At 60.2% G+C, this 25,581-nt stretch overlaps 3 protein-coding genes across 9 annotated transcripts in view; all 3 read right to left on the bottom strand.

Annotated features, from left to right (window-relative positions):
* Nucleotides 1-744, bottom strand: part of SORL1 (sortilin related receptor 1) — a 53,795-nt gene extending 53,051 nt beyond the window's left edge. For all 4 annotated transcript variants that reach the window (XM_074927364.1, XM_074927363.1, XM_074927365.1 and 1 more), the window contains exon 1: nt 458-744. In XM_074927364.1, the coding sequence (XP_074783465.1) occupies nt 458-643 (186 nt within the window). In that variant the 5' untranslated portion in view covers nt 644-744. The remainder of the gene's footprint in view (nt 1-457) is intronic.
* Nucleotides 745-8,999: 8,255 nt separating this feature from the next.
* On the bottom strand, nt 9,000-12,719 carry SC5D (sterol-C5-desaturase). 3 transcript variants are annotated; one of them, XM_074927433.1, is made up of 5 exons: nt 12,672-12,719; nt 11,862-12,079; nt 10,967-11,099; nt 10,449-10,549; nt 9,000-10,230 (listed from the first exon to the last, which is right to left on the bottom strand). In XM_074927433.1, exons 2-5 carry the CDS (start codon nt 12,069-12,071, stop codon nt 9,805-9,807), a joined length of 870 nt encoding a protein of 289 aa, XP_074783534.1. In that variant the 5' UTR covers nt 12,072-12,079; nt 12,672-12,719; the 3' UTR covers nt 9,000-9,804. The 3 variants fall into 3 exon arrangements, with proteins under 3 accessions (XP_074783534.1, XP_074783537.1, XP_074783536.1); XM_074927436.1 differs by having other exon boundaries at nt 12,668-12,688; XM_074927435.1 differs by lacking the exon at nt 12,672-12,719 and adding an exon at nt 12,512-12,614.
* Nucleotides 12,720-14,233: 1,514 nt separating this feature from the next.
* Nucleotides 14,234-25,581, bottom strand: part of TECTA (tectorin alpha) — a 28,783-nt gene continuing 17,435 nt past the window's right edge. Inside the window, exons 11-24 of one of the 2 annotated variants that reach the window (XM_074927216.1) lie at nt 24,453-25,063; nt 23,576-24,137; nt 22,169-22,368; nt 20,266-20,649; nt 19,064-19,350; nt 18,692-18,972; nt 18,422-18,532; nt 17,870-18,072; nt 16,983-17,146; nt 16,578-16,826; nt 16,261-16,423; nt 15,952-16,039; nt 15,274-15,390; nt 14,234-15,083 (exon numbers count right to left, since the gene is read on the bottom strand). In XM_074927216.1, the coding sequence (XP_074783317.1) occupies nt 14,983-15,083; nt 15,274-15,390; nt 15,952-16,039; nt 16,261-16,423; nt 16,578-16,826; nt 16,983-17,146; nt 17,870-18,072; nt 18,422-18,532; nt 18,692-18,972; nt 19,064-19,350; nt 20,266-20,649; nt 22,169-22,368; nt 23,576-24,137; nt 24,453-25,063 (3,521 nt within the window). In that variant the 3' untranslated portion in view covers nt 14,234-14,982. Of the gene's footprint in view, nt 15,084-15,273; nt 15,391-15,951; nt 16,040-16,260; nt 16,424-16,577; nt 16,827-16,982; nt 17,147-17,869; nt 18,073-18,421; nt 18,533-18,691; nt 18,973-19,063; nt 19,351-20,265; nt 20,650-22,168; nt 22,369-23,575; nt 24,138-24,452; nt 25,064-25,581 lie in introns of those variants that run through there. The other variant, XM_074927217.1, reaches the window with a different exon arrangement.

The following is a 25,581-nucleotide window of genomic DNA, read 5'->3' as shown; positions in this document are numbered from 1 at the left end:
CACGAACCCCCCAAGTATAAAATACAACCGTGACGGTGCCACTGCCGTGAGGTGGCTCCGGGGGAAAGGGGGAGGGACGGGGGAATAGCTGCGGGCGGCAGCACATCGCCTCTCAACGTCTGCCCCTCGCCGCCGGGCAAGCGGCCGGCAACAAACCGCGCTGTTAGCAGTAGCCAGGGCTGCCTCGCCACCCCCCCGCGGGACCCCCGGCAGGCGTGGGGGTGACCTACCGGGTGTGCGACCCGCCCAGCGCCCCCCCCCGCGGCAGAAACACCCGTGGGGGGCTGCGGCGACACCCGCACCGAGGGGACCCCCCCCCCACACACACACACACACACACGGGGGGGGGACACACACGCCACCCCCTTTCCGTGCGTCCCCACCGCGGAGAGGGCGGGGGGCAGCGCCCCGCGGGGTGATGTACCGCGGTATTTCGGGGGGTTTGGGGGGGGCTCACCTGTCCGTACACCTGGATGGGCTCCGGCGCGGCGCGGCGGCTCCGCGGGGGGGCGGCGGGCGGCGGGGCGCGCAGCACCAGCGCGGAATGGCCGCCGGCCGCCAGCGCCAGCAGCAGGAGCGGCGGCAGGAGGCGGCGGCGGAGCGGCGCGGCCCGGCGCGTCCCCCCGCTGCTCCGCGGCGCCATGTTCGTGCCGCCGGGGCCGGGCCGGGCCGAGAGGAGCGGAGGGGTGCGGAGAGGAGCGGAGAGGAGCGGAGAGCCGCGCCGCCGCCCGGAGAGAATGTGCAATGGGCAGCCGCGCCGCTCCGCGCCTCCCCGCGCAGCTCCGCGCCTCCCCGCATCCCGCCCCCGCCGCCCCGCTCCCCTCGGGGGATGCCCGGGGCCCCCCCTCCCGTCCCCGAAGGCGGGCGGCGAGCGGCTGCGCCTCTCTCCGGAGGATGCCGGGGATCCCCGCGAAAAGGAACGGGAGGGGAGTTGGAGGATGGACTGAAGCGAAAGGACAAGAAATCAAGTCCGGTAGAATGAAACTAAATGAAATCAAGTCAAATAAAAGAAAAGCGGTGCAGCGAGTGCCTGTCTGGGGGACGGGTGAGGATTTCCTGCCACTCACCCCCCCCAAAAAAAAAAAAAAAAAAAACCAAACAGAAAAAAAAAAAAAAACGAGCTGCACTTCCCCTGCCGTGCACACCCCGCAGCCCGTGCCCCCGGCTGTGGGCCCAAAACACCCCGGGAGGGGGTGACCACACGAGGCCGGGCTGGACGGGGCTTTGGGCAACCTGAGCTGGTGGAAGATGTCCCTGCCTGTGGCAGGGGGTTGGAACCGGGTCGTCTTTGAGGTCCCTTCCAGCCCAAACCATTCTGTGATTCTGTGACTGCTCGTGCAAGCGTGCAGGCTGAGGTTTAGTAGTGCTCCCGGTTCCCACTGATGTGGCTGTGGAGGGGGTGGTTAATGTGAGGGGGGGCCCCGGGGACCCCCGGAGCATCAGGCAGGCCGAGCGTGGTCTGGGTGTCGGGAAGGTCTGCGCTGGAAATTGCCAGTTGCCAAACGAAAACCCAACTCCCCTCCATTGCTGCAGCTCGTACCGGTGATCTGCTGCTCTTGCTGTTTGTCTGCTGGTTTGGGGATGTTTAAAAACAGATGCCAAAACTGTGGATGCCCGCATGTCCCGGGCAGAGGCTGTTGTGCACGCGTGGAGTCACTGTGAGCCTCATGCACGGGGACCCAGTTGTGACAGGGATGCCCCAGACCCGCATCGGTGCCACCGAGCATGTCCCCCCGCTCCCTGCAGAGCCTGGGCTGGGAGCACGGGGCCTTCTGCCTCAGGGCCTGAGGGGTCTGTTGGGGGAAAAAGGGTTTGTACACCTTTCCCCGGTGTACTGAGTGTGTCGGTCAAATGTCTTGCGCCAGGTGAGCAGGGATAGGCAGGGGAGGTGGTTGTCCTGGCGCTGCAGCTGTTCTGGCCACTTTAATCCCAGCACGGACCGTGAGGAGGGCGGCTCACAGTGTGGAATCTGCTTGACTTGCCGTTTTTGAACTCTTTCCAACCTCATGGAAGCGAACTGCTGCTTGTGTCTGTTCCTGGAGGTCCCGCTCACAGCACATGCCCCCTGTCCCTTTTCTTTCTCCAAGTCAGTTTTTAATCAGTGTCTCTGGTAGTTTGAGGAGTTACCGCTGCGGAGCCATCCCCAGGAACCTCGCGTTGGTTTTAAACATCTACCAACCTCATGCAGCGGTGGTTTTCTGTGCATTGGTTTGAGGCTCCTCGCTACATCTTATATTTAGTGGGAATAAACAGCAGCTGGTAGAGAGCTGTTTCCTGTAAGCGAAGATTTATGAGGTCCGTGCAGTCTATATGCACTGGGGAGATTATCCTGTGGGTCAACAGTGATGTTTCACATCTAGTTTTTATCAAGCACTGTCACGGTGCCCGGGGGCTGTTTGGGGTAAGCAGTTTTCCTGGCGATCGGTCACACCCGCTGCGAGGTCGGGCTCCCCGCCCGGCTGCGAGGAGGGGAGGCTGGCGAGGGACCGGCCGGCGGGGCGGCTCGGCGGGCAGGAATGTGGGCTGGGACCCTCGCTGCTGAGAGGGTGGGGTGGGTGCAATGAGGATCTGCGTCTGTCCCTGCATGGGAGGATGAAGGTGTCGATGGATGCCAAGAGGACCGAGGAAAAGGAGCAAATGATTTCATACATTATGGTGACAAACTTCCCCCTGGTCTAGTTCCGCAGCCCTCAGAGCTCTCCACCCCAGTTTCCGCCATCTTCCTTCCCGGCAGAGCTGCGAAGGTCAGTGCCCTCTCCCCCGAGCTGCCGGGGGGAGCGGGAAGCCAGAGGACCCCCAGGTCCCTCCTGCCACCTCTCCCACCCGTGGTGCCCGGCAGGCGGGTCCGAGCTGTGCCAGTGGAGCGGCTCCTTCCACCCAGGGCCAGGTTCTCTACCTGGGTGCTCCCCCATAAAACACTCAGCATTGGTAACGTGCCCGGGCGGTCCTGTAACTCACCAGCGTGGCAGGGATGGGCTGTGGTTATGCGAGGAGGGTGCAGAACTGCTGTTGGTGGCTGCAACCCCGCTTTACCGGGGCAGGCCAAAACGCTGGTCTCCCACGTGTGGGAATCCCCCCAGTGCTGCTGCAGCCACCTCTCGTGCCTCCCTTCCAGAGAGCGACTTGCCCCATCCCTGCCTGGGGCTCGTGTGGCCGTTCTGAAGGAAATCTTTGTCATGTGCAGCCTTTTTTGGTGCTGGGCAGTGCCGTGTCCCGGGGGTCGTGTCCTGCTCATCCACAGCTCCCTCCTGCCAAGAAGTGGGGGGGTGACTGTGGGAGATGATGGGAGAGTTGAGCTGTGCCTATTGCTTGGCCCCGGCTTGTCTCTGTAAGCCAAGAGGTGTTTCTCTTGCTGCTAAGGAAAGGCCTTACCTGCTTTCTACCCTCTTTTGTCTCAGAGGCCCTGAGAGCAGACTAATGGGTTGCGTCCCTTCCGCCTCATGTGCCATATGTCCTTCTGCCATTTCTAACATTGTCAGGAAATCTTCAAAGAAAACGAATGTGACCCATCAGCAAAGGAATGGGAGTTTATAAATCCCATGGACAGCCCCAGGGCAGTCTCGCTCCCCCTTATTTCGCTTGCTTTAGTAGCACAAACGTTGTCCAGAGCTTTCCCCGAGGTGCTTTCACCTAGAAACTTAGTTAGTGTATTTCAATTATCCAGTCAATACAATTACAAGCCCTCCTAATAAAGCTTTTAGCAGCCTCAACTCGGTGTAATGTCCCTCCTGAGGCCCGGGGGTCACTGTGGGTAAGGGCAGAGTCAATAAGGGAGTTTTATTGTGCAGAAATCCCTCTGGCTGATTGCGCTCTGGGACAGGCAGGTGAGAGGGACCCAAAAAGGCCACAGAGGCGTTTTCTGACAGGACTGTCGCGTTCCACGGACCGCGAAGTGATTCGCTCTGCCCTACCAAATCCCCCCCAAAATAAGGAATAGGGGGAGAACAGAATCAGAAATAGTAAGAAATGGGGAAGCAGCTTTGTAGTGGTTTCGAAATGGAGGAAATCGATGCGCGGGGGGTTCACCGCCCTCCTCCTGGCCTCCCTTTCGTGCTTCTCGCAGGAGCAACGCGACCATCTACTTGTGCACGGGAAGGGTCCCCGTCCCCCCTGTGGGACTCCCCCCCTCCCTCCCACCAGGTCGGTGTGGTGGGCACAGGGGAGAGCGCGGGAGCAAGGACCTCTCGGCTGAACCTAGCACGAGTAAATGCTAACAGATGAATAGCTCTTTCTTTGTGGAGGGAAACACACGTTTCCTTTGCCAAGGTACTTTTTGTTTCTTGAAAAAAGAACCCGTCTCCTGTCGTAAAGGGGAGGGGGAACAGAGCAGAGTTTATTTTAAGGTCCATCTGGATTTCATCATCGGCAAATGCCATGAACACCGAGAGCGAGGAGAGGAGCCCCCAGCCCCTCGGTTTTCCTTCCCCTCTCCCTTTTGCCTTTCCCTGGCACAGCCCTAGAAGTCCTGGAGGGCTCTGGAGACCCTCGTGCTGGAACAGCCGTGTCCCCCCAGAGCCTCACCAAGAGAGCAGATAGAGTTGTTTAAAGGGGACATTGCCTGACCCTGGAGTTGAGTTGGGGAGTAAAAGAGTCTGGCACGCTGGTGGAGCCCAATCTCAGGCCTAACGTGGCGGAGAGCTCAGCGTGCAGAGGGTGAGAGCCTGCTGCTGCCACGGGAAGAAGGGCCACACGTGTGGCTCACCCCTGTAGTGAGCAGATCGAGGTGTGTGTCGAGCGGGCAGGTCTCTGAGCAGGGCTGACAATTTGCCTTTGTTCCGGCTCATCTGGGAAGCAGGGGAGCAGGTCGCTCCTGGGAAAGCAGGTTGTAGGATGCAGGGAGCTTTCAAAGAGGAAAGCGTCTGGTCTCGGCAGGACCTGCCTTCGAAGCAAAGGTCTCAGGGGACGGGACCTCTGAGCCCTCCTGCCCTGATCTGCGCTGTCATGTATCCTTTTTTTTCAGGATGTGGCATCTGCTGAGAGTAGAAACCCAAGGAGAGATCCCGTCCGGCGTGGCTGGGGAGCTTGGCATAGCCGAGTTGTGTCTGCATGCCACAGTGCCTGTCCATTGGGAAGTGCTGCAAGACACTTAGATGATGATCTGTGGGTCTTCTAGTTTTGACCTGAAGAATTGGCAGCCCAGAGGAGCCAATCTCTCAGTGGGGCTGAGCCCTGCAGGTCACTAATCCTTTCCTTTCCCCTCTCTGCACTCTCAAGCCAGGAATCCCTGGCTCGAAATCCCGAGCAGTAATCATTTCCTACAGCTCTCGGATCTTGCCACTCACAGAGCTCCAGCAAAGCTGCTCATTATTTCTGCAAGGGCAAGAGGTTCCCCGAGACGGCTGAGGAGTGAAAGGAGAGAGGCCAAGTGGGCAGCAAACATGGGCAGGGACAGAGGTGCCGTCTAACCGGGATGACGGATGGGATGGGACAAACCCCATGTCTGTCGATGCTTTGGGCTCTCTCAGGTTTGGGTTCCACCCCCATCTGTGTCTAAGAAGGGCTGAAATTTGGCAGGCGGGGGGGAAGCTGTGCTCCGTACAGCGGCTGTAAATGTTCCTTGGTGATGACCCCCGCCTTCGGGATGGGGTTTGTTGTCTGGGCTTGGAAGGGGGCAAGCGGGAAGGTCTGTGTCTCAGATTTAATAACCAGATTAATGAAAAAAAGGAGTAATGTGGCTGGCAGAGGGTAACGCGGGGATGCATGTGCCAGCCCTGCGGCTCAGCTCCCCTGCACGGTCAGCGCCACCCGCAGCTGCTTGTCGCTTCATCCTGTCTGTAGGCACCCGCAGCCTGGGAAATGAAAGACGCGCTGGGAAGAAAGCCCAACTAAACTAGGGCAAAGTACGGCGCGGCCAGCAGCGCGAGCCCGGCAAGGTCACATTGCGCTCGAGAAGCCGCAATCCGTCCCCCTTGCTCTGTGCCTGGCACCTGCCTGGCAAGAGGAGCGGGTGAGAGTTGGGAGGGGGGACGATTTCGGGGTGGCATCACCCCGACAGCATGAGAGGGAGGTCTCAGCTCCTGCACGTGGCTCTCACTCCGCGGCACTGTGACAGTGTGGGTTGCCACCGGGCTCCCTGCATGAGCACGTCCCTGATTATCTGCTCGAATGCCAAGCAAATAGGCTTGAGTCAAAACCCGGGGCCCGAATTCCCCTTGTGTAGCAAGAAAACCTTGACGCAGGTCCCAGGGATGCTCAGTGGGAGAGTGGGGGGGGGTTATAATTAATCTGTGCGTAGCCCGAGGTAAAAGTGCTACACTTGAGATGGAGGCGTGGAATTGCATTGTCTCTTCCAAGGGAGCCGTTTTCCAGGCAGATCGGCCTCTCTGTAGTTCCAAAAGTAGAGCAGGCTCCCAAAACATCAGCTGCAGGTGCCTTCAGAGGAAGGTAGCGCCGTGTGGGAAGGATAGCCCCAAGGTCGATCCAATTCTGAAGGGCAGCAGGCCCGCCAAATGGAGCAGAAGGTACTTCTGGAGGGTTCACAGCATATTCATTTATGTATATGTAGACATTACTGTGTGGCTAATTACTGTATGTAATTACTGTACGTCATACCAGGAGACCCCGGCCGGGGTGAGCTGTGGGGTCCCACGTGAGCCCAGGGAGCCCTGGGTTGTTGTTTTTTTTTTTTTTTGCAATGTGCATTTGCAACTAACAGAGGCTGGTGCAGAGTGCTGGGGGCTTTTCTCTCGGGTTTAAGGACTTCTCGAAATGTCCGTCCTAACCCTCAGAAACTGCAGCAACTCGCAACCTGTGGCTTTGTGGATAGAAAAGGCTGCGTGAAAAGGGGCGTTTTCTAAAGCAGTCACTCACTGGGCATACCTGGGACGTTCGTGGATCAGCCCCACAACCAGACGGGTTATTATGAATCACTTTGATAGGTTTTCTCCTCAGGCTGGGTAATTATTGCAGCATAAGGGCCCTTCAGTGCTGCTGTCTGACAGGTCTAACGGTCCCGGCGAGCTTTGTGCAAGGAGCCACACACACACACACACAGAGCGCTCTCACTCGAATGCCATTTATTCCCCTGTGCCCTCCCAGCCTTCCTCTCTTGACAAAACTCCAAAGGTGTAACTGCACGCCTGGCACTAAGAAGCTATAAAATCTCAGCCTCAAGAAGCCGCCCGGGATAAGTCATCCCAGGCCGTCAGCGCGTCGCGCAGCAGCACGCTGCCTTGGGCACCCAAAGCATCCACGCAGGCGCCGGGTGCCACGAGCAACACCTCCATCTTGTGGTAACAGCAGCATCGGGGGCCCAAATACAGAATCCTGTCTCTCCTGTGGGGTCTCCCATGCTGGTGGCCTTGACACGGCATGTGTGTCACTGGGAGGCGCTGATGGGTGTGCAGGAGCCCCGCTCTGGCGAGGTGTTGTCCTGGGGGTGGTCCTGTGTGCATCGGGTGGCTTGGTGTGTCCCATCTAGTGCCACCCGTGTGCCTCGGAGGGAGCACAACCTGCTCTCAGGGTACCCAGCTTTTACTCTCAGTGGTTTTTGTGGGGTTCAGGCGTCAGCGAGGCCGTTGCTGTGCACCAGGCTCGGTGCAGGCGGAGGGATGGGGTGATGAGACGGCCCCGGGGCTCGTCCTGAGGGTCCCTGGGACGCATGGTGGGTCACAAAGGTCAGCGATGTTGCCGCCACGTTTGTTCTGGGCCTTGCCTTGACCCTTGGCTGTTTTCCGGGCTCCAAGTTAATCAGCAAACAGAGGTCAGGGTTCCTGTGGGCGTGGGGGAGAAGGAGTTGTCGTGAGGAGGAGAAAGCAGAGCACGGCCCAGGTGGGGCACTGTGCTGGCAGGAGAATGGCACCCCTGGGGCAGTTGGCCGGTGTCCCCTCATGAGACAAGTGTCCCTTGCACTTGTCAGGTGTCACACAGCGCAGCCTCAAGCCAAACCCTGCCTGGGGCACGGATGAAATGGGGCAGGGGGGTCCATCACCACAGAAAAGGGGCCTCTGCCCCCAGCGCGGGTGATGCAGCTGCGTGCCCAAGCGCCGGTTTCCCTGAGAAGGGAAGTGTTATACAGGGGGGCCTTTGGGGGAAGGTACCGACCTGCATGATCTGGGGAGTGGAAAAAAGGATGGGAATCAGATGGGCCATGTAGTACCCCAAGGGCCAGCTCTGTCAGTGTCCTGAGGAGCAAAACCCTGCGCTCTAAGGGGTTTTGTGTCACTATAAACACGGGGAGGGCTCACCAGGCATGGCACCTGGCTGCACCACACCTGGGAAACACACTGTATACCCTGACACTGCCCACGCGTGAACGGCCCCTGGTGAAGATCCAGCCCGCCCTCACAGCTTTGTGAGTCTGGATAGAGTTGTAGGGAATAAGGAGAGGGGGGCGAGGGCCAAGGCTGCTGACGCAGACCAGTGGGAATGGTGTGGTGAGTTCCCGGGACAATGTCGGCGCTGGTTACGTGTAAGGAGGTTGGGGGGAGTGGAGGCAGCTCCAGCTACTCGGACCGTGAATGGCGGCACAGAGCGTGTTACCTGCTGTGTGCCACATGGCTCCCCTCTGAGCCACGCAGAGCGGGAAGAGACGGGGGTGTCAGCAGGGCCTCTGAGCATCCATACCCCTGTGCATGAAGGGGCTGAGTTCTCACGGCTGACCCACGGGAGGAGAAGTCGCAGGGGCTGACCTCTTAGGTGCTGGAATGGGCTGCCCAGGGCAGGGGGGAGTCCCCATCCCTGGGGGGGTTGAAGAGTCGGGCTGACCCAGTGCTGAGGGATCTGGGGGAGTTGGGAACAGTCAGTGCTGGGTTAACAGTTGGACTGGAGATCTTCAAGGTCCTTTCCAACCTAGTTGATTCTGTGGGCTGGCAGCTGGTGACATTTCCCCCGTCCCCTTTGCTGTTTCAGCAAGAGAGGAGGGGGAAACGCACATATCTGCTGCTGGAACAGCGCAGGGTAGGCCTGTCGTGGGTATTGTAGGGGAGAGAAAGGGCACCCTGTCAGGCTTCACACAGCACCAGGAGCGAGGGCAAAGGGACCAAACGGCAGCCAAGTTGGCAAGTAAGATTTATTGAACACAGGTCAGACCCAAAGGCAGGGCGACGGGGTTTCAGCAGGAAGCACACCAGGCGTTAAGGGGGAAAGCCGGCCACGAACCCTCGAGCGAGGAGAAGCCCCGGCCCTCTGGGTACCTGTTCCTCCCCTTCCCTCCCCCACTCAATATTCTCGAGGAGCTCAAGGGACCCATGGGTCTCAAAGTGCATCTTTGTCCTACAGGCCTGCCGTTGTCAGGAGATGTTCCATCAGCACCCCAGGGACGTCCTCGGGTGGGAGGAATGAGAAGAGCGTGTCGAGCGCCAAGGAGTCCCGCTGCATCTCGAGGCCGAGCCCTTGCCGGACCCACACTGTCTCCAAAAGGTAGGTGTTTGTGGCTTTTTTTTTTTTGCGAAAAAAAATGTAATGTTGTCAACTTCTCGACTCGATTTGACTCGACTTGTCCGGATGGACCCCATGGCAGCGAATCAAAGGTGTGCAGCACAGACAGACAGAGACCCCGCCGCGAGCCACGTTATTGTTCTATCTGTGCCACGTTATTGTTCGTTTTGTAAAGCAGCAGCACGGTATGAAAGCAGCGTAGGGGCCATAGCAGAGATCCAAAGGCAGGCGGGAAGGGGAGCGATAGGGGCAGCAGAGCGAGGCCGGAGAAGGCCGTTTTGGGAGCAGGGGTGGGCTGGAGCGCTCACCGAGAACCGCCCCGCGTCAGGGGCTCTTTGTCCGTGGGAAAGTAGTCTCAAGAGGCCAGGGAGGAACAGGACGAGATCTGGCCCAGGAATCTCGTCCTGGAGAGGGGCTGGGGGAAGTCTACTCAGTCTTGGCGGCAGAGGGGCCATTGGGCACCCCCAGGCCTTTCTCTCGGAGCTTGCGCAAGTAGTCGTGGGGGCCTTGGCCCTCGAAGGCTGTGGGGCTCTTGTAGGAGCCGCCGATCTTGTCCCAGAGGGTGAAGTACTGCCCGTAGTTGTAGTCAAAGTACAAGTGGTGGTCGGTGTGGTGGGCTGAGCCGTTGATGACGTGCCGCAGGAGGCGGGGGACGCGGTAGTCGCCATCATGAATGGAGATGGTCCAGACATTGACGAAGATGTAGAGGCCCAAGTAGGTGACTTTGTGCAGAGGGAAGAGGAAGGGGTAGATGTGGTAGGGCAGGCTCTGCATGAAGCCATCAACGGGGTGGAAGGCATGGCTGGCAAAGGGCGTCGCGATTTTCCAGAGGTGGTGGGGCTTGTGGAAGCGCTGCGGGGAGAGGACGCACCATCACTTCCCAAGCCAGGGACTGATGGGAAGGAGGGGGACACGTGCCCTAATGGGCTCTTGGCTCCCACCACGAGGCAAGGCCTCATTCGACCGGGCCAGGCTTCTCCCGGACACGTGTTCCTTGGGAGGAGCAGCTTGGCCACAGCCCTGGCACGGGGTGAGGGCTTTCACCCTGAGCCCCCCGTTCGGTCTCGTACCTTATAGAGCAGCTTGTGGTGGAGAGCGCGGTGTATCCAGTAGATACCCATGTCGGTGAAGAAGAGGAAGGACAGCATGCTGAGGAAGACGCCCGCCCAGCCTAGGGGAACAGGGGTGTTAGCGCAGCACCCGTGGGTGCTGTGGGTGCTGGGGAGGCACGATAGCCTTTGTGTCGGGGTCTGTCCCATGGAGGAGACGTGGCGTGAGGGTCGGATGGTCTCCCGTCACTCAGGGAAAGCAAGCTGGCCACCAGTTTGTCAGGAGCCAAGCCCGGGGAAACAAAGCCCTTCTTTTGTGGAGGGGGACGCACGTCGAGCGGGCCACTGTGCCCCGTCCCCGAGCTGGGGCGGGGGGGCACCTCATGTCTGCCTAAAGGGAACTTGGGGTTATGACTAATAGATGGGACCAGCTCGAGGCAGGAGGTACCCCGGTGGATGTTTGGGGCTCCTCAGCGGGAGAAATGGGGGCACACCGCCTGCCTGGGGGGGGCCAACCCGAGCGGCGGGGAGCAGCTCACCATACGGGGAGTCCTCGATGTTGTCGTAGAGCTTGCTGTAGCCCCGCACCTCGGCGAAGAACAGGGCGACGGTGGGCACGCTGATCCAGGGGAGGGAGCGCAGCGCATAGGCGATCTCCCGACGCACCTGGTTCTGTGGGACGGACAGAGGGGTGAGGGGGACGGGGCGTACCGGGAGCTGGGGGGTGCAGTGTGCTCGGGCCAGGGCTGGGCAAGGGGACTCGTTTCTGGTCACAGATGACCCAGGGCCCTGCAGCGGCAGGTTGAGAGCGGTGGTTGCTGCCAGTGGTTGGGCAGCTGTTGATCTGCAAAGGGCCTACACAAAAAGTATTGCCTCACCCCAAAAAGGCCATTGAGTGACTCGAGCGTGGCCAGAGAAGGGCAACGGAGCTGGGGCAGGGTCTGGAGCACAGGTCTGCTGGGGAGCGGCTGGGGGAACTGGGGGGGTTCAGTCTGGAGAAGAGGAGGCTGAGGGGAGACCTCCTGGCCCTCTGCAACTCCCTGCCAGGAGGGGGCAGAGACGGGGGGGTGAGCTTCTTTAACCTAGTAGTAAGTGATAGGACAAGAAGGAATGGCCTCAAGTTGTGCCAGGGCGGGTTTAGACTAGATATTAGGAAGGATTTCTGTGCAGAAGGGGCTGTTGGGCGTTGGAATGGGCTGCCCAGGGCAGGGGGGAGTCCCCGGGATCCCTGGAGGGGTTGAAGAGTCGGGCTGAGCCAGCGCTGAGGGATCTGGGGGAGTTGGGAACGGTCAGGGGGAGGTTCATGGTTGGGCTGGAGGAGCTGCAAGGTCTTTTCCACCCTAGACGATTCTGTGATTCTGTCTGTGGGAGAAGAGCCTCCCCGGGGGCACGAGAGCAGACAGGAGTCAGACAGCGGGGACGCAGCGCACCCACCTCTAGGAACTGGGGATGTTTCTTGAGTTCGTGGTCAAAGATGAAGTAGTAGCTGAGGGTGCCGAAGAGCAGGTAGAGGACGAGTGCCCCCAGGTTGGTGATGACGAAGAGGCTGAGGAGCTGGCGGCAGGGCTCGGCCTCGCCCCAGCCGGCCGGGTACACGTAGGGTGTGAGGAGGTGCCGGTCCGCGGCCTCCAGGACCAGATCCATGGCGGCTCCTGTGGGGCAGAGACAGGGTCGGCGTGAGCGGGGCTGCGGATGTCCCCGGGGTAGCGGCTCAGAACAGCGGGCACCCCCGGGCTGTGGGGTGGTGCCGCCCGTCGGTCGCGGGGTCTGAAGCACGGACGAAGGCGCGAAGCGGGGGGCTGCCCGGCCTCGGGGTCCCCTCGCCCTGGGAGAGGGGGGGTGTGACAGGGGGAGGCGGGATGGGGGTTGTGGGGAGCAAGGTCGCCTTTTCGGGCAGCACGGCGGCGAGGGGGGGGGGATGGCGGCCGTGGCCATCTCGGCGGTCCAGGACCCTCGGGGCCCCCCGCCCGGTTTTGGGGAGCCGTGGGGTGGTTCCAGCGGAAAAGCCCCCCCCCCCGGGGCTGGGGGGGGGGCAGCGCCGGTGCGGGGGGTGTCAGCGTGTTTTGGAGGCGCAGGCGACACACCAAGTGTGCGGCGTCGTCCATCCCACACCCCCCGCCCCCCCGGCAGCGCCGCCGCGGCGGGGAAGGAGGCGGCGGAACCGGGGCGGGCGGCGGAACCGGGGCGTCCCGCGTGTCCGCGCCGCGGGTGACGGCCCCCCGCACCCCGCTCCCCGGTACCTGCCTGCGGGTCCCGGCGCGGCGCTGAGCGGCGAGGGGCGGGGAGGGGCGGGGCCGCCGCCCGGTAGCGCCACGTTGACGTCATCGCCGGAGCGTCTCGCGCCACCGGGGGCAGGGACGGGGCGGCGGCGGCGCCGCCTCCTCCGCGGGGGGCGGGGGGGGGGCGGGCGGGGCGAGTGCGGGGCCTCCGCCGCCGTCCTGTCCCCTCCGCGGGCGGCCAGCCCCGGTGGCGGGATGTCTTTGTGTGTGTGTGTGTCCCCCCCCGGGACACACCGTGCGGGCAGCGGTGCCGTGGGGCGGATGGAGCCGCAGGCACTCAGGGGGCGTTGCTCGGCGTCTTGTTAGGGCGAGTGACTTCATTAATGAGGCCAGCGAAGCAGTTCCTGACCCCTGTCCCTCCTCCTCGCTCCACCTGTCCCTGCGGAGGGCGATGGCCCCGTAGCCCCTTGGCTGGCACAGGAGCTTCGGGGCTTCGGATTAGCATCGGGGCCAGTTGTGGCCCTTCCTCTCGGTCATGATCACAGAGTCACAGAATCAGCTAGGTTGGAAAGGACCTCGAAAATCCTCCAGTCCAACCGTTAACCCAGCACTGACAGTTCCAACTACAGCAGATCCTTAAGCACTAAGTTGACCCGACTCTTCAACCCCTCCAGGGATGGGGACTACCCCCTGCCCTGGGCAGCCCATTCCAACGCCCAACAGCCCCTTCTGCACAGAAATCCTTCCTCAGAGCCAGCCTGACCCTGCCCTGGCACAGCTTGAAGCCATTTCTCTTGTCCTATCACTTATTACTTGGCTCCAGAGACTCATCCCCCCTCTCTGCCCCCTCCTGGCAGGGAGTTGCAGAGGGCCAGGAGGTCTCCCCTCAGCCTCCTCTTCTCCAGACTGAACCCCCCCAGTTCCCCCAGCCGCTCCCCAGCAGACCTGTGCTCCAGACCCTGCCCCAGCTCCGTTGCCCTTCTCTGGCCACGCTCGAGTCACTCAATGGCCTTTTTGGGGTGAGGGGCCCAAAGCTGAACCCACTCACCGAGGGGCAGCCTCACCAGTGCCAAGCACAGGGCTCAGATCCCTTCCACCATCGGCCAGAGGCCCAGGCTCTGGGGGTGACGTGAAGGAGGCTGCCGCGGGGACATCCCAGCTGGACCATCGGTAGCAGATGCCCATGACATCATCTCCTTTGCTTTCCATCCTCCTAATCCTCACCCGGAGGCTCTCAACCGCCTCCTCACCAACTGTACAATCAACCTGTCCCTTATGTACAGTGTGGCAGCTCCACCTATATCCCTGCCCTGCCCATCCCTCTTACACAGCCTGTTTACCTCCATCCCAGTGCTCCAGTCGTGGGACTTCTTCCACCAAGTCGCACTAATACCAGTGACAGCGTAGCTCTGGGAGCTGAGCAACGCTTCCCGGTTCATCCAGAGCTCACACAGGACCACACCACTTACGAAGGATTACAACACTTTTTTATTCCCACGCAGCCGTTTCACAGAGTACAAACACAAGACAAGACACCAACACAGACAGGCCCCCCCGACACCCACCGGCCCCCCCCTAAGGCTGCTCTCAACTCTCCCACCCGGAACCCCAACTCCGCCCTGCACCTGTGGACCCCGACCCTGCTCTTGCCCTCAAAAAACCTGCCGTATCACAGCACCAAACACAGGAGGGAATTCCATCCCTCACTTCTCTGGCTCCTGCCCACCAGAAAGCACCTCTTTACAACACCGGGACTGGCTTGTCACCCCCGCACTGCACTAACAGGCTTCCCAGAACCCCGGGCATGAACTTGGCCGTCTGCTGCACGCCTTGATGACCTCTGCTCTGGAGAGCCAGAGGGTGACACGCTCCCAAGGTGTCACAACATCTGACGATGATGATGTGCCGCTCCAGCCCGCAACCCATGCTGCAACACCTACCTCTGACCGCGTCCGTGCGCCCACAAGACACTGAGAGTGGCTCCCGAAGACGGTGGAGGCCACCTGCAGTGCGTGCTAGAAGGTAAAGCCTGGGAAAAAGCTGCAAAAAACCTCCTCAAGTCCCACATCGATGCCAGAAACCTGCAAAAAAACCTCCCAAGTCCCACACTGATGCTGGCAAACATCCATCTCTCGCCGTCGCTGATGCTGCGCCTGCCTCATGCCACCTTCACATCCAGGTCTGTGTCTGATCTCTCTCCGGGTCAAGTCCCTCTCTCGCCTCCACGCAGCAGGACGGGGCGGCGGCAGCTTGGCCACTGTGGGGGTGCTGTCTCCTACCCTACAAAGACTCAGGCTGACGTGAGAACAGTACTTGGCTGGGCGGCGGAACCGCGCCTACGAGGTCGGGTCCCGCAGAGCTGAGCGCAGCCACAGCCACAGCTGGGCCGCCACCAGAACGGTCGCTTGGGCGCGGTGCTCCCCTGAAGAGCTGGAGGCTGCCAACACAACAAGACCCACGTGAGCTGGGGCCCCGGCACACGCGCAACGGGCAACTCCCTCCTACCTGCGACGTGCCGCACGTTCCAGCCCCCTTCCCCATGCCGCTCCACTCTACAGCCCCTCGGCTCAGGTGTGGAAGACCCCCACTACACTCGCCCCAGCTCTTGTGCCACCCCCGGTACTTGCCCCTGCAGCTCTTGCCATCCCCCTGCAGCGTCCCTGTCACGCAGCTGCACAGGGGTCCATCCGCCCGGCTCGTGCAGATCTGCTCACAGCCTCCGTTGTCCTCGCACCAGTCCGATCCTGGGCACAAAGAGCAAAGGGGGACACCTGAGAGATGCTCCCAGACCCCAAGCTCCCATCTGTGGCTGCTTGAGACCCACATTCCCACAGTCCCTACTACAACCCACGAGAGCACACCCATCACCTGCCAGGCATGCCCGCACCTCACATGCAGCGTGGGGATGATGCTAGGACCCAGCTAGACCCCAAAGCAGCACCTAGTCTGATGCTCACAACCCTCCAGAGACCTTTCGGGAGCACCCACAGCGCAGGGCCACATGGCCAGAAGCTAAGCACCCCACGCCACCCCACCATCTCCTGTGTGACTGCCCACAGAGCCCTAGGAACACACGACCCTGAGCAAGGCAGACCCCCAACATGGCCCACATGCACACCCATCCGACTAGCACCCACACACCTTCTGCCCTCACCTTCTGGCAGCAAAATCCGCCCAGCTTGTCCCGATTCCTGCCCAAAGGAGCAGCTTCTCCCCACAGGACACGTGCACACACACTCCCTCGCCCCAGTGCCCCAGGATCTCACGCGCCCACGGCAGCCTTCCCTGGGGTTGCACACACTTACGCTTCCTCCGAATAGGCCCCACCGAGATGATCTGCTCCTTGGACTCCGCAGCGAATGCGCTGGCCATCCTCGTGTGCTGAGGGCAGTTCTACGCAGGGATAAAACCCACCTCTGTCACCCTCAGGCCCCTTCCGCATCCCTCCGTCCAGCCCCGCTCTCCCAGTGCCTAGAGGGACACACAACCCTCCCGGCCTCGCCCCCGGGGCTCCATCTCCGGCCACTTCTCTGCGCCAGGTTGACTGGTCTTGCTGTGCTCTGTTGGAGCCCTGCAAAACAACCAACCCGTCTCACGGCACTTGCCCCACTTACTATTTTGCAGGAATATTTCTCCGAATCGCAGAGCGAGACAGCACAGTGGAGGTGAACTTCGTCATAATCCCCGATGAACTTGAAGACGGTGACATGGAAGCGACATGTCAGTGACACCCCGTTCTCCTCTATGCCGATGGTGTTGTCCTTCATGTTTTGGCACCTGCGTGAAGCATTGATGCTCGCCCCAGTCCTCCGGTGACCAGGACCCTCCCCTGAGGGACACCACTTGCCCCTGTCCCCCTGTAAGGCCCCTCGCCCTGGGTCCCATGGCAGAGCGCTTCGATCCCGCCGTGCCACGTCCCGTGGTCACTCACCCTCCCTCGATGATGAAGTAGCGCAGCTTGTCATTGCTGTCCCGCGAGGGGGTCGCGTAGCACTTGTTCAGCATCAGGATCAAGTGGTTGGAATCGGCCCCGACGACAAAGACCCCCACGTAGAGCACGTCCCGGGTGGTGAGCACCACCTCGCCCTGCCTGTATGGGTGCTTGTAGGACGAGTTCTTGTACAGAGCCATCTTGGTTGTGAAGCTCCCTTCCTGCGTTGGCACCGTCAGGTTAATCACGCTAACGATGACAACAAAAAATACTGGCTTGGATGGAGGAAAGGCTACAAACCCCCAACATGGCACTTCGCTTTGGACACTCGCCGCCTTGCCCTCTGCCTGGATGCTCCTGCACCGGCACAACAGGAGCGGCTGCGCGGCTCATCCCACCTCCTACCTGAGCATCGGCCGCACGACCGAATCCAGGGAGATCTTGATGTCCAGCTCGTAGGCGCAGGAAAATTCCACATTGATGGTCCGGTCCCGAGTGATGATGTTGCCCGTGTTGTTTGCGCTCTCGATCCACACCGTGTTCTTGTACACTATGTGTGTGCTGTTTGACTGCAGAGGGAATGCAGGGCGTCACTCGAGACCAGCCATCTCCACTCCCCTGCTCCTGAGGAGCACCTCAGCCCCCGAACGAGCCATGTGACACCGAGGACCCCTCTGGCCTCTGCCACCTCTGGCCAGAAAGGGTACGGTACAGTGGGGAGCAAGGAACCACTGGGCAGCATCCATACTCCGCAGGACCTGCCTCTGTTTTCTCCAACACCCACCCAAAAAAAGCACCTCTGAGCACTGTTCAACCGATTTGTGCCCCCGCCCCACCACAAGCGTTGAGCTGGGCCACCACAGCTGACTGCCTGGCTGGCATGAAGCCATGCTGCCCCGATGGCCCCCATGCCACCAAGTTCCTCACATAACAGCTCAGAATACAGAGGCTGCTCTCCTCAGCCTCCCAACTATTCTGCTGTCTCCTCCTGCATCCTCTGGATGAGGACACCAGTCAGTGAGGCGACAGCAGCCCTGTGCCAAAAGATGGCGCACTACAAAGCCCGCCTGCAACCTGCTTCCCAAGCGCAAGCCGCCCTGATTGACCACTGGAGCTATGTGTGTGTCCCAGGAACCAGCTGCCTCTTGTTTCCCTTTTGCTCCATCAGGCCACCTCCCAAGGACATGCTCCCCCCGCCTCCTCCGCCCTCACGTTCGCACGAATGGGAAGACACCCAAGATGAACAGCCTGGCCTCTGCTCCCAGCCCCGCGTGGCCCGTGCCCTGGCTCACCTGCACCAAGTTGCCACAGTTGCCTTTGGTGTTGTTGATCTGGAAGGAGATGAAGTCCTCCCCTTCAATGCCAGGGCAGTGGCGGTCGTTGACCCGCACCCCCTCACGCTCAAAGCCCAGCTGGAACAGCTTGCACTTTGAAATGGACACTTCCATTTGGGCGGCTTTGCAGGTCACCTCCGCATCAATGATGTCGTGGGTGGCTAGAGGAGACGATGAGGACTCTTCAGATCACCACAAATGGCACCCAGGCTGCCGGCCCAACCAGCCCTCCTCCCCACCACCAGAAACGGACCGGGACCATCTCCTGTGGCCCGTCCAACATCCCTGCTGCTCCAAGTGCCCCAAAGCCAGAGATACCCGTAACACGCACTCCAGGAAACCTGCTCCCTGCTCCTGTCCTGGACCACGCATGGTCACAAAACCCCATCTTGGCAGAGGTCCTGACCCTCGGCACCTCCCTTCCCTTCCCGAAGCCCCAGCGGTACGACAACCTAACGCACACCCACACCACCCGGCGCTGGCCCTGTGGCCGGGACGCAGAGCACTCACTGTTCCCGTAGGGCGGGGGCTCAATGCAGCCGCACAGCTCCCCTCCATTGTCCATCTCGCAGCTGCGGTTGGGGCAGTCGGCACCCATGCAGGGATCTTCCACCACTCCTGCTAAACAGCACAAGACGGAGCACAAACACTATCTTTACCCTCGGAGCGCAGGGCGGGTGCCTCTGGCCGCCACGGGCCACCCCCACACCAGTAGTCCCTCTCCCCCTCTCCCAGTGGGACACAGCTCCCCTCGACCCAGATGGCCCCTGGCTCTCTTACAGCAATTCTCCTTCTCGATCCACTCGGTGCCCAGGATGCCGAAGGTGCGACAGGCCTCGCCGTAGGCAGCCAGCGAGCCGCACAGCTGGACCTTCTTGTGGTTGTAGCAGCCATCCAGAAAGCAGGACTCATAAAAGGGCAGGGGGTCCAGGAGGCCGTAGCAGGGCTGGAAGAAGCCTTTCATATCCGTCAGCTTCAGGCAGTAGCTGTCACTCTGCAGCTCCTGGATCTGGACGTTGTCGCAGGAGGCGGCGTACTGCGAGTACTGCAGCTCGTTGCAGCTGTGGGCACCGGACACGTCGCGGGGGCTCCCGTCGCGGCCGGCCCCGCTCCCGCTCCCGCCCGGCGGGGAAGGGCCGTCCGACCGCTCACCTCTTCTGCATGCCGTTGGTCTTCCAGCTCTGCGCCAGCACCACGCTGCTGACCGCCGGCTTCCCCCGCAGCGTCGCGTAGTCGTCCGACTGGTCGCCGTTGAAGTTGCCGCAGAGGCCGCACACCTTGTTCTGCAGCCGCTCCCCGATGACGATTTTGATGACATTGAAACCGTTGTAGCGGATCTGGATGTCGGGGCTGGAGTCGATGACCAAGAAGCCCTCCTGGCTGAAGATCTTCGTGGAAAGCCCCGTGACGAAGGGGATGCTCACATGGCTGCCGTTCACCTGGCACGGGAGGGGATGCGAGGCTGATGTCCCTCCTGTCCCCTCCGCCTATGGATGTGAGCACGAGCCACCTGCAAACGGCATCGCGCCTGCTTCCCACTATCCCATGAAAACCCACCACCTTGTCTCTGGCAGGGGCTGGCCTATCCTTCTCCTCCTCCTTCCAGCTTGATGGATGGCTCCGAGCACATGGCCTCTCTTAAATGCCCACAAAGGGAACCCTATTCATATGCAGATGATCGAGCATGGGACTCATCGCTCAGCAGGAAGGGCCATAGACGGTGCCCTCAGAGACCGAGCGACACCTCAGCGACAGCCTGTACCCCTCTGCTCAAAGGGCAGCTGCACCCACACCACTGAGGGCTGGATGGATAGGCGATAGGACAAGAGGGAATGGCCTCAAGCTGCACCAGGGAAGGTTTAGCCTAGATGTCAGGAAGGATTTCTGTGCAGAAGGGGCTGTTGGGCGTTGGAATGGGCTGCCCAGGGAGGTGGTGGAGTCCCCATCCCTGAAGGGGTTGAAGAGTCGGGTCAACTTAGCACTGAGGGATCTGAGGGAGTTGGGAACTGTCACTGCTAGATTAACGGTTGGACTGGAGGATCTTCAAGGTCCTTTCCAACCTAGTTGATTCTGTGATTCTGTGGTTACAAACTCCCGGGCTGTGGCTGGCTCTGCCTCCTGCCAGCCCTTTCCTGCTGGCTGGCATCCCTCCCCAAAGCCTGACAGATGGTGGCCACATCCTTCACCCTGCTGCTGCTTTGACCAGGACACAAAGCCACCGAGAGCCTTCCAGGGCCCTTGCAGAGACCATCATGCAGCCCCACATGCCATCCTCCTCTGCCTGGGAGTCGGTGTCCGGCCACCCAGGCCATGGTCCTGCTCTGGAGGGGGCGGACACCCCGACGAGACCTTACCTTGACAGTATTCCTGTCGCTGATGAGGATCTGCTCCTCGTTGATGTAGAAGTACACGGGGGAGATGATGGTGAGGTTGGGTGAAGACCACTTGTCAAAGTTGATGATGAGCTGGAAGGAGAAGTCGGGCAGCTTCTGGCAGATGGTGGAGAGGACGAAGGCGCAGTTGGCGGGGAAGCGGAGGAAGGCCCCGTCGAAGGTGCGGAAGACGCCGCCACCCGCTGCCAGGCAGAAGGAGCTCCTGGTGCTGAAGCAGCCGCGGACGCCGTTGCGCAGGGCACACTCCTCGTCCGACTTGCAGTGCCGCGGGTCACACTGGATGAGGTTGCGCCTGAAGCAGCGGCACCGGCGGGTGCAGTCCCCGTTCCAGAAGAGCTGCTTGGGCTGAAAGAGGGACCTGTCACCGGCCAGCAGGGCCAGGGATCCCTGCCCTACCCTCTGCGGATGCTTGGGCCAAGGTTTATGCCCGTCTGCCACACAGCAAGCGAGAGTGGGGCAATGAGGACAGAGGAAAAGGTGCAGAGAACACACTGGCAGCTTGCACCTACCTTGCAACATCTCTGCTACCCACAGGCACAAGGCAACTGCGTGTTTCTACTGCCACCGCAATCTCCCCCACCTCTCTCACACGACACGGTGTGCTAAACATCTCCTTGACCTCTTTCTTGCACCCTGTCAGCCGCCAATCCAGCTGCTAGGGTCCCCATATGAGAGTACCCCAATAGTGGCTCCTTATGGGTGCAGGGCTTGCCAAAGACACTTTATGCAGAACAGATTCACTGGCAGAAAATACAACCCACTACAATACAAGGGGTGCCACCAGCACAACAGCCTGTTGAATCAAACACCCAAGTAACATCCAGGAGCTACAAATAAGTAAATTCCACGTGAAACAGTAAACCCGGGTCATGTGGAATAACTAGAACAGCGTGGTCATACAGTACTAGACTTTGGCACTCGTCAAATCCAGTCTTCCCAGTCACCACCCTTTCTTTCCTCCCTCTGCCAGTTCCCTCCCTGGCACATGAGTCACTCTAACCCGAAAACCACATGATGATCTTGCCAGACAGAAAGACTGGCTACACAGCACACTGTGGGAGGACGTCCCCCTCCTCTCTACCCCCAGCACCCCCTAGAGCCATGAGAGCCCCGTGCTGCCACGGCATCATCCCTACCCTCACCAACTACCATGCTTTCCACCACCAGTGTGGTAGTGGGCTTTCACCTTGCGGAGTCTTACCAACTCCCCTCTTCTAGGAGATGTAATTCTCATGGGCTCTCAGATCGAGGTTTCCTTGCTCTACACCAGCCTTCCTCACACCAGAGCACCAAAAGAATGGCTGTGAGAGACTTGGGCTGAAAACAAGACCGGTGTGGGAGAGGTGACCTGACCCGAGTGCATACTGGTGGTCAGATCAGAGCAGGGCCCCGGCCCCATCACAGGGACTTCTCCAGCAGGAGGGACAGTGATATGCAGCTCAGAGGAGGAGCTGGGACACCGCAGGACAGCTTGGCCCCAGCAGACATCCCACAGGCCGTGGCCAGGGCTTTGCTATGGAGCCCGCTTCGCCTCTCTCTGCCTCTGCTTGATGCATGTCTCCCGCTCTGCCGCTTGTTCCCCGCTCACTCTTGCTTGGTGCAAAACCACCAGGCTTCAGGGCAACCCCCAAGTGTGGCCGTGGACCAGCAGACATGCGTGATGCTGATGAAGGAGAGGATCTGTCCCTCCAGGCCCTGCGGAGTGCTCCCTCTGACTGAGGCTGTGACCCTGCAAACAGGCCCAGCACAACACCCGGTACCGGCCCAGCCTGGCCTCCAGCCCCGCTCAGGGCACGACACTCTGCCCAAAAAAATCAGAAAGAGGGCGGGAGAAAGCCGTGAGAGAAGGACGTGGGTGGTGTACCTCATAGTATTTGCCGTCGGAGTAGCAGCCGCAGTTGTGGGGGAGGATGCAGCTCTTGCCGTTGAGGACGTACCCAGGGTCGCACTGGCACCCCTCCACGCAGTAGTGGCTGCAGTCGCTCTTCAGCCGGATGGCAGCGCACCGGGGCTGGCACAGGGACACGCAGCTCTCGTAGTGGCTGTTGGGGGGACAGCTGACGGCTGTGACGTTACCAGAGGACAAAACGGATGTAGATTAGCTCCCCAGACAAAACCGACCTAGTGGCCAGCCACACGTGGGGCTATAATCCCCGCCCCTGGTGTCCCTGGGCAGTTAACTCCCTGCCAGCGTGGTCCCTGCCATGGGCCATGTCACCCAGAGAGGTACCCGGAGCTCCTGGGCATGCAACTGAAGGGAGAAGGCAGCCTTCGCCCTATGCCGCTTGCCAGCTGCCTCGTCCAAGATGAGCAACACTCCTCCATTACTCACCACTCTCTCTGAGTTCCTGCACCCCAGTTTCCCGAGAGCCCTTTCCCCGTGCTCCCTGCTCTCCCACAAACAAGCCTGCTCACTGACACCAGACTAACATCCTCCTGTGGGAGGGATGCCCGTGCTGGCCCTGGGACCCTTCAGGCAGCGTACGGAGCCTCCGCGCTCTCTGTGTGGGGACACATTTCAGGGGATGTGTTTTTGCTGGGCCGGTGGAGCATGAAGCCTGTGAGGGATGCTGCCCGTGCCCGAGCAGGCTGCTTCTCCCCATTTCAGGCCTAGCATACGGGATGCTGGTTGGTGACCTCGCCCACCCCTGCCCTGCAAGAGCGGTGCCTTCTGAGCAATGAGTTTGCTCGTTAGAAGGAAGAATGACATAAATTTAATTTTCAGTCTTGTTAGCAAAGACAATTACTTCCCATCCGATTCACCAGATAGATTGAGTGCCAGAGAGGCTTGCGGCCCCCATCCTTGGGAGCCTAATTGAACACTGCTTTGTAATCTTATTGACAAGAGCATGCGGCTTCATTAGAGCAAACACGTACTCCTGGCTTTGAAGCCGACTAATATAATGCCTGTTTAAACAACAGAGGGATGGCTGATACCTTCTGAACTTGAGGCTTCTCTCTTTCCATCCCTGCTCCCGCTATGCCACATGCAGTTCGTAACAACTCCAAGAGAACGTAGTGCCCCAGACCTGATCCCACACCTCCCCTTTATCCAGCAGGAAAGGAGGGGATCCCCAGGGCCATCCCTGGGTGCTGACTGTGAGGACCTGGGACGTGTCCAGGCCAATGGCCTGGAGGCAGCAGGTGCTCACTGATGCTCTATGTAGTGCTCTGCTGCCTCTCTACGGGGTGAGCTCCAGCAAGTGCTACGGTGGACAATCCCAGGAATCACCCTGAGAGAATAAGGACCTGGAGGTACGGTGGCACTTACAGCACGAGGTGAAGTTCCTCCAGCCGGTAATGGCGATGCCCTGTGTTTGGCATGTGCTGGCATAATTCTGCAGCCAGCTGCAGGCCGTTTGCATGGCTCCCCCGTCGACGCAGGTGTCAAAGAGGCAGTTCTTGTAGAAGAAGCTGGGGCTGATCTTGCTGTGGCATTTGGCAAAGACGCCACTTTGGCTTGGGATGAGGCTGCAGAGCTGCTGGGGTTTCCAGAAGCCTTCCACCTTCCCGCAGGCAGGGCAGCGGTCACCACAGCCCACGCGGCAGAAGGCATCCCGCTTCGCCCAGCTCTGGACGAAGTCAGCAACGCTGGCGGCCGGCGTGCCGCCCACAGTCGCCAGGTCATCCTCGGGGTTGCCATTGTAGCGGCCGCAGAGGCCGTAGGTCAAGTTCTGGAAGCTGCGTGGGACCGTGACAGAGAGGAAGGTCTTCCAGTCGTACACCACCTTCAGCCCAAAGTCTGTCTCGACCACGATGTGAAAGCCAAAGGCAAAGATGTTCACTTTGCCCTGGCCCAGCTTCAGGGGCAGGTAGAGACGCTCATCGTTGATCTGCAGGGGAAGAAAACAAGATGCCCCGTGAGTGGGAATGATGATCGGAGCTGCCGCGGGAGGACACAAATGAGGGTGGCTCGGCACTCCCAGAGCAAGGTCCCTCACCTCTACATCCAAAACAAGGCAGCCAAAATGGAAGCCCCCTCCAGAAGTTGTGCATGGCAGCATCCCAGGGACGAGCCCGAGCATACACACTTCCCAACCCGCAGAAAAACCTTGCGAGCCATAAGGCCTCATGCCTAGGGAACCGCTCCACGGTTTGGGAGCCATGGCAGGGAGAAATAACCACGGCCCTCATGGCCCTGCACTCACCAGCACAGTATATTTGTAGGCACGATGAATGACGATGTTGTAATTGAAGACCTCCACTTCAACTTGTTTCACCCACAGGGCCAGAGAGGTGTCCCGATCCTCGTTCTTGGCTGTGACAGTGAATGCTGGGAAAGTGTCCGAGCGCTCTGCCCTTGGTCGAGCAATCGTGGTGCACAAGACCAACGCACAGCTGCTCTGAAAGTCGAAAGAGTAGCCATCAAAAGTCAGGTAGTGTCCGTAGCCGGAGATGATGCAGGAGGCGTCAGTGCGAACGTGGCAGTAGTAGAGGCCATTCTCCTCCAGGCAGTACTCATCATCCTTGCAGGAGATGTTCTCGCAGTACACACTGTTGTCAGAGCCGTTGCAGTAGCAGTGGAAGTGGCAGGAGATGTCCATCCAAAAGGTCTGGTTGGTGGCCAGCTGGCGCCCCTCAAAATTGCAGCCGCACTCGCCACGGGGAACGCAGCGGGTGCCGCGGAGGGCAAAGCCCTCATCGCACTGGCAGCCCTCTGCGCACGTGTCCGCGCAGACGGGGCCCGTGGCCAGGGTCTCACAGGTCTCCACGCAGCTCATGCACTCCTCGAAATGGCTGTTCTCAGGGCAGGAGAGAGCTGCAAGGCCGACAAACACGGAGCATGAGTTCCTAGCTCTGGCAGCCCCGGGGCAGCACAGGGTGGGGGAACAGGCAAAAGGTGGGAACAGGGTAAGCAGTGACTGATTTGAGGGAAAAAAGCAAGAGAGGAAACGGTCCCAGCACCGTGCTGGCCACCAGCTTTTCCCATTCCCTTTGCAATCTTTTTTCCTCTGGGCCACCGCCCTCCTCACATCACAGCTCTGTCCTGCCACGTGCAGAGTGACAACTCCTCCCACTATGAGGCCAAGGCTCCCGAACACACACATCCCTCAAACCTCCACGGTGGAGATGCGGGCTGCCTCCCTGGCACATACTGGGGATTTTTCACATTCGCTTCTGAATTATGAATGTTTTCCCATCATCAGCAAGTTTATAGCGACAGCTAAAAACAAGCGTTATTCAAATTATCCTCTGGTGGCGGTGTACAGCACTGTCAGACACCATCTGCAGCTCTGGAATGCTCCTACACCGCATCATAAAACTCCTGATGCCTCT

The sequence above is a fragment of the Athene noctua genome, chromosome 26, assembly GCF_965140245.1.
Source record: "Athene noctua chromosome 26, bAthNoc1.hap1.1, whole genome shotgun sequence".
NCBI classification, from domain to species: Eukaryota; Metazoa; Chordata; class Aves; order Strigiformes; family Strigidae; genus Athene; species Athene noctua.
The sequence above is the reverse complement of the archived record's forward strand: the minus strand, read 5'-3'. Positions and strand labels throughout refer to the sequence as shown.

What these genes read in the sequence shown, in the direction of transcription:
- SC5D (XM_074927433.1), bottom strand. Translation starts at nt 12,071, where the DNA reads ATGGATCTGGTCCTGGAGGCCGCGGACCGGCACCTCCTCACACCCTAC. An exon ending in CATCGAGGACTCCCCGTATG is followed by an intron (nt 10,550 to 10,966) that starts GTGAGCTGCTCC and finishes CTGTTCCCCTAG; the next exon opens with GCTGGGCGGGCGTCTTCCTC. An exon ending in ACCACAAGCTGCTCTATAAG is followed by an intron (nt 10,231 to 10,448) that starts GTACGAGACCGA and finishes CTCTCCCCGCAG; the next exon opens with CGCTTCCACAAGCCCCACCA.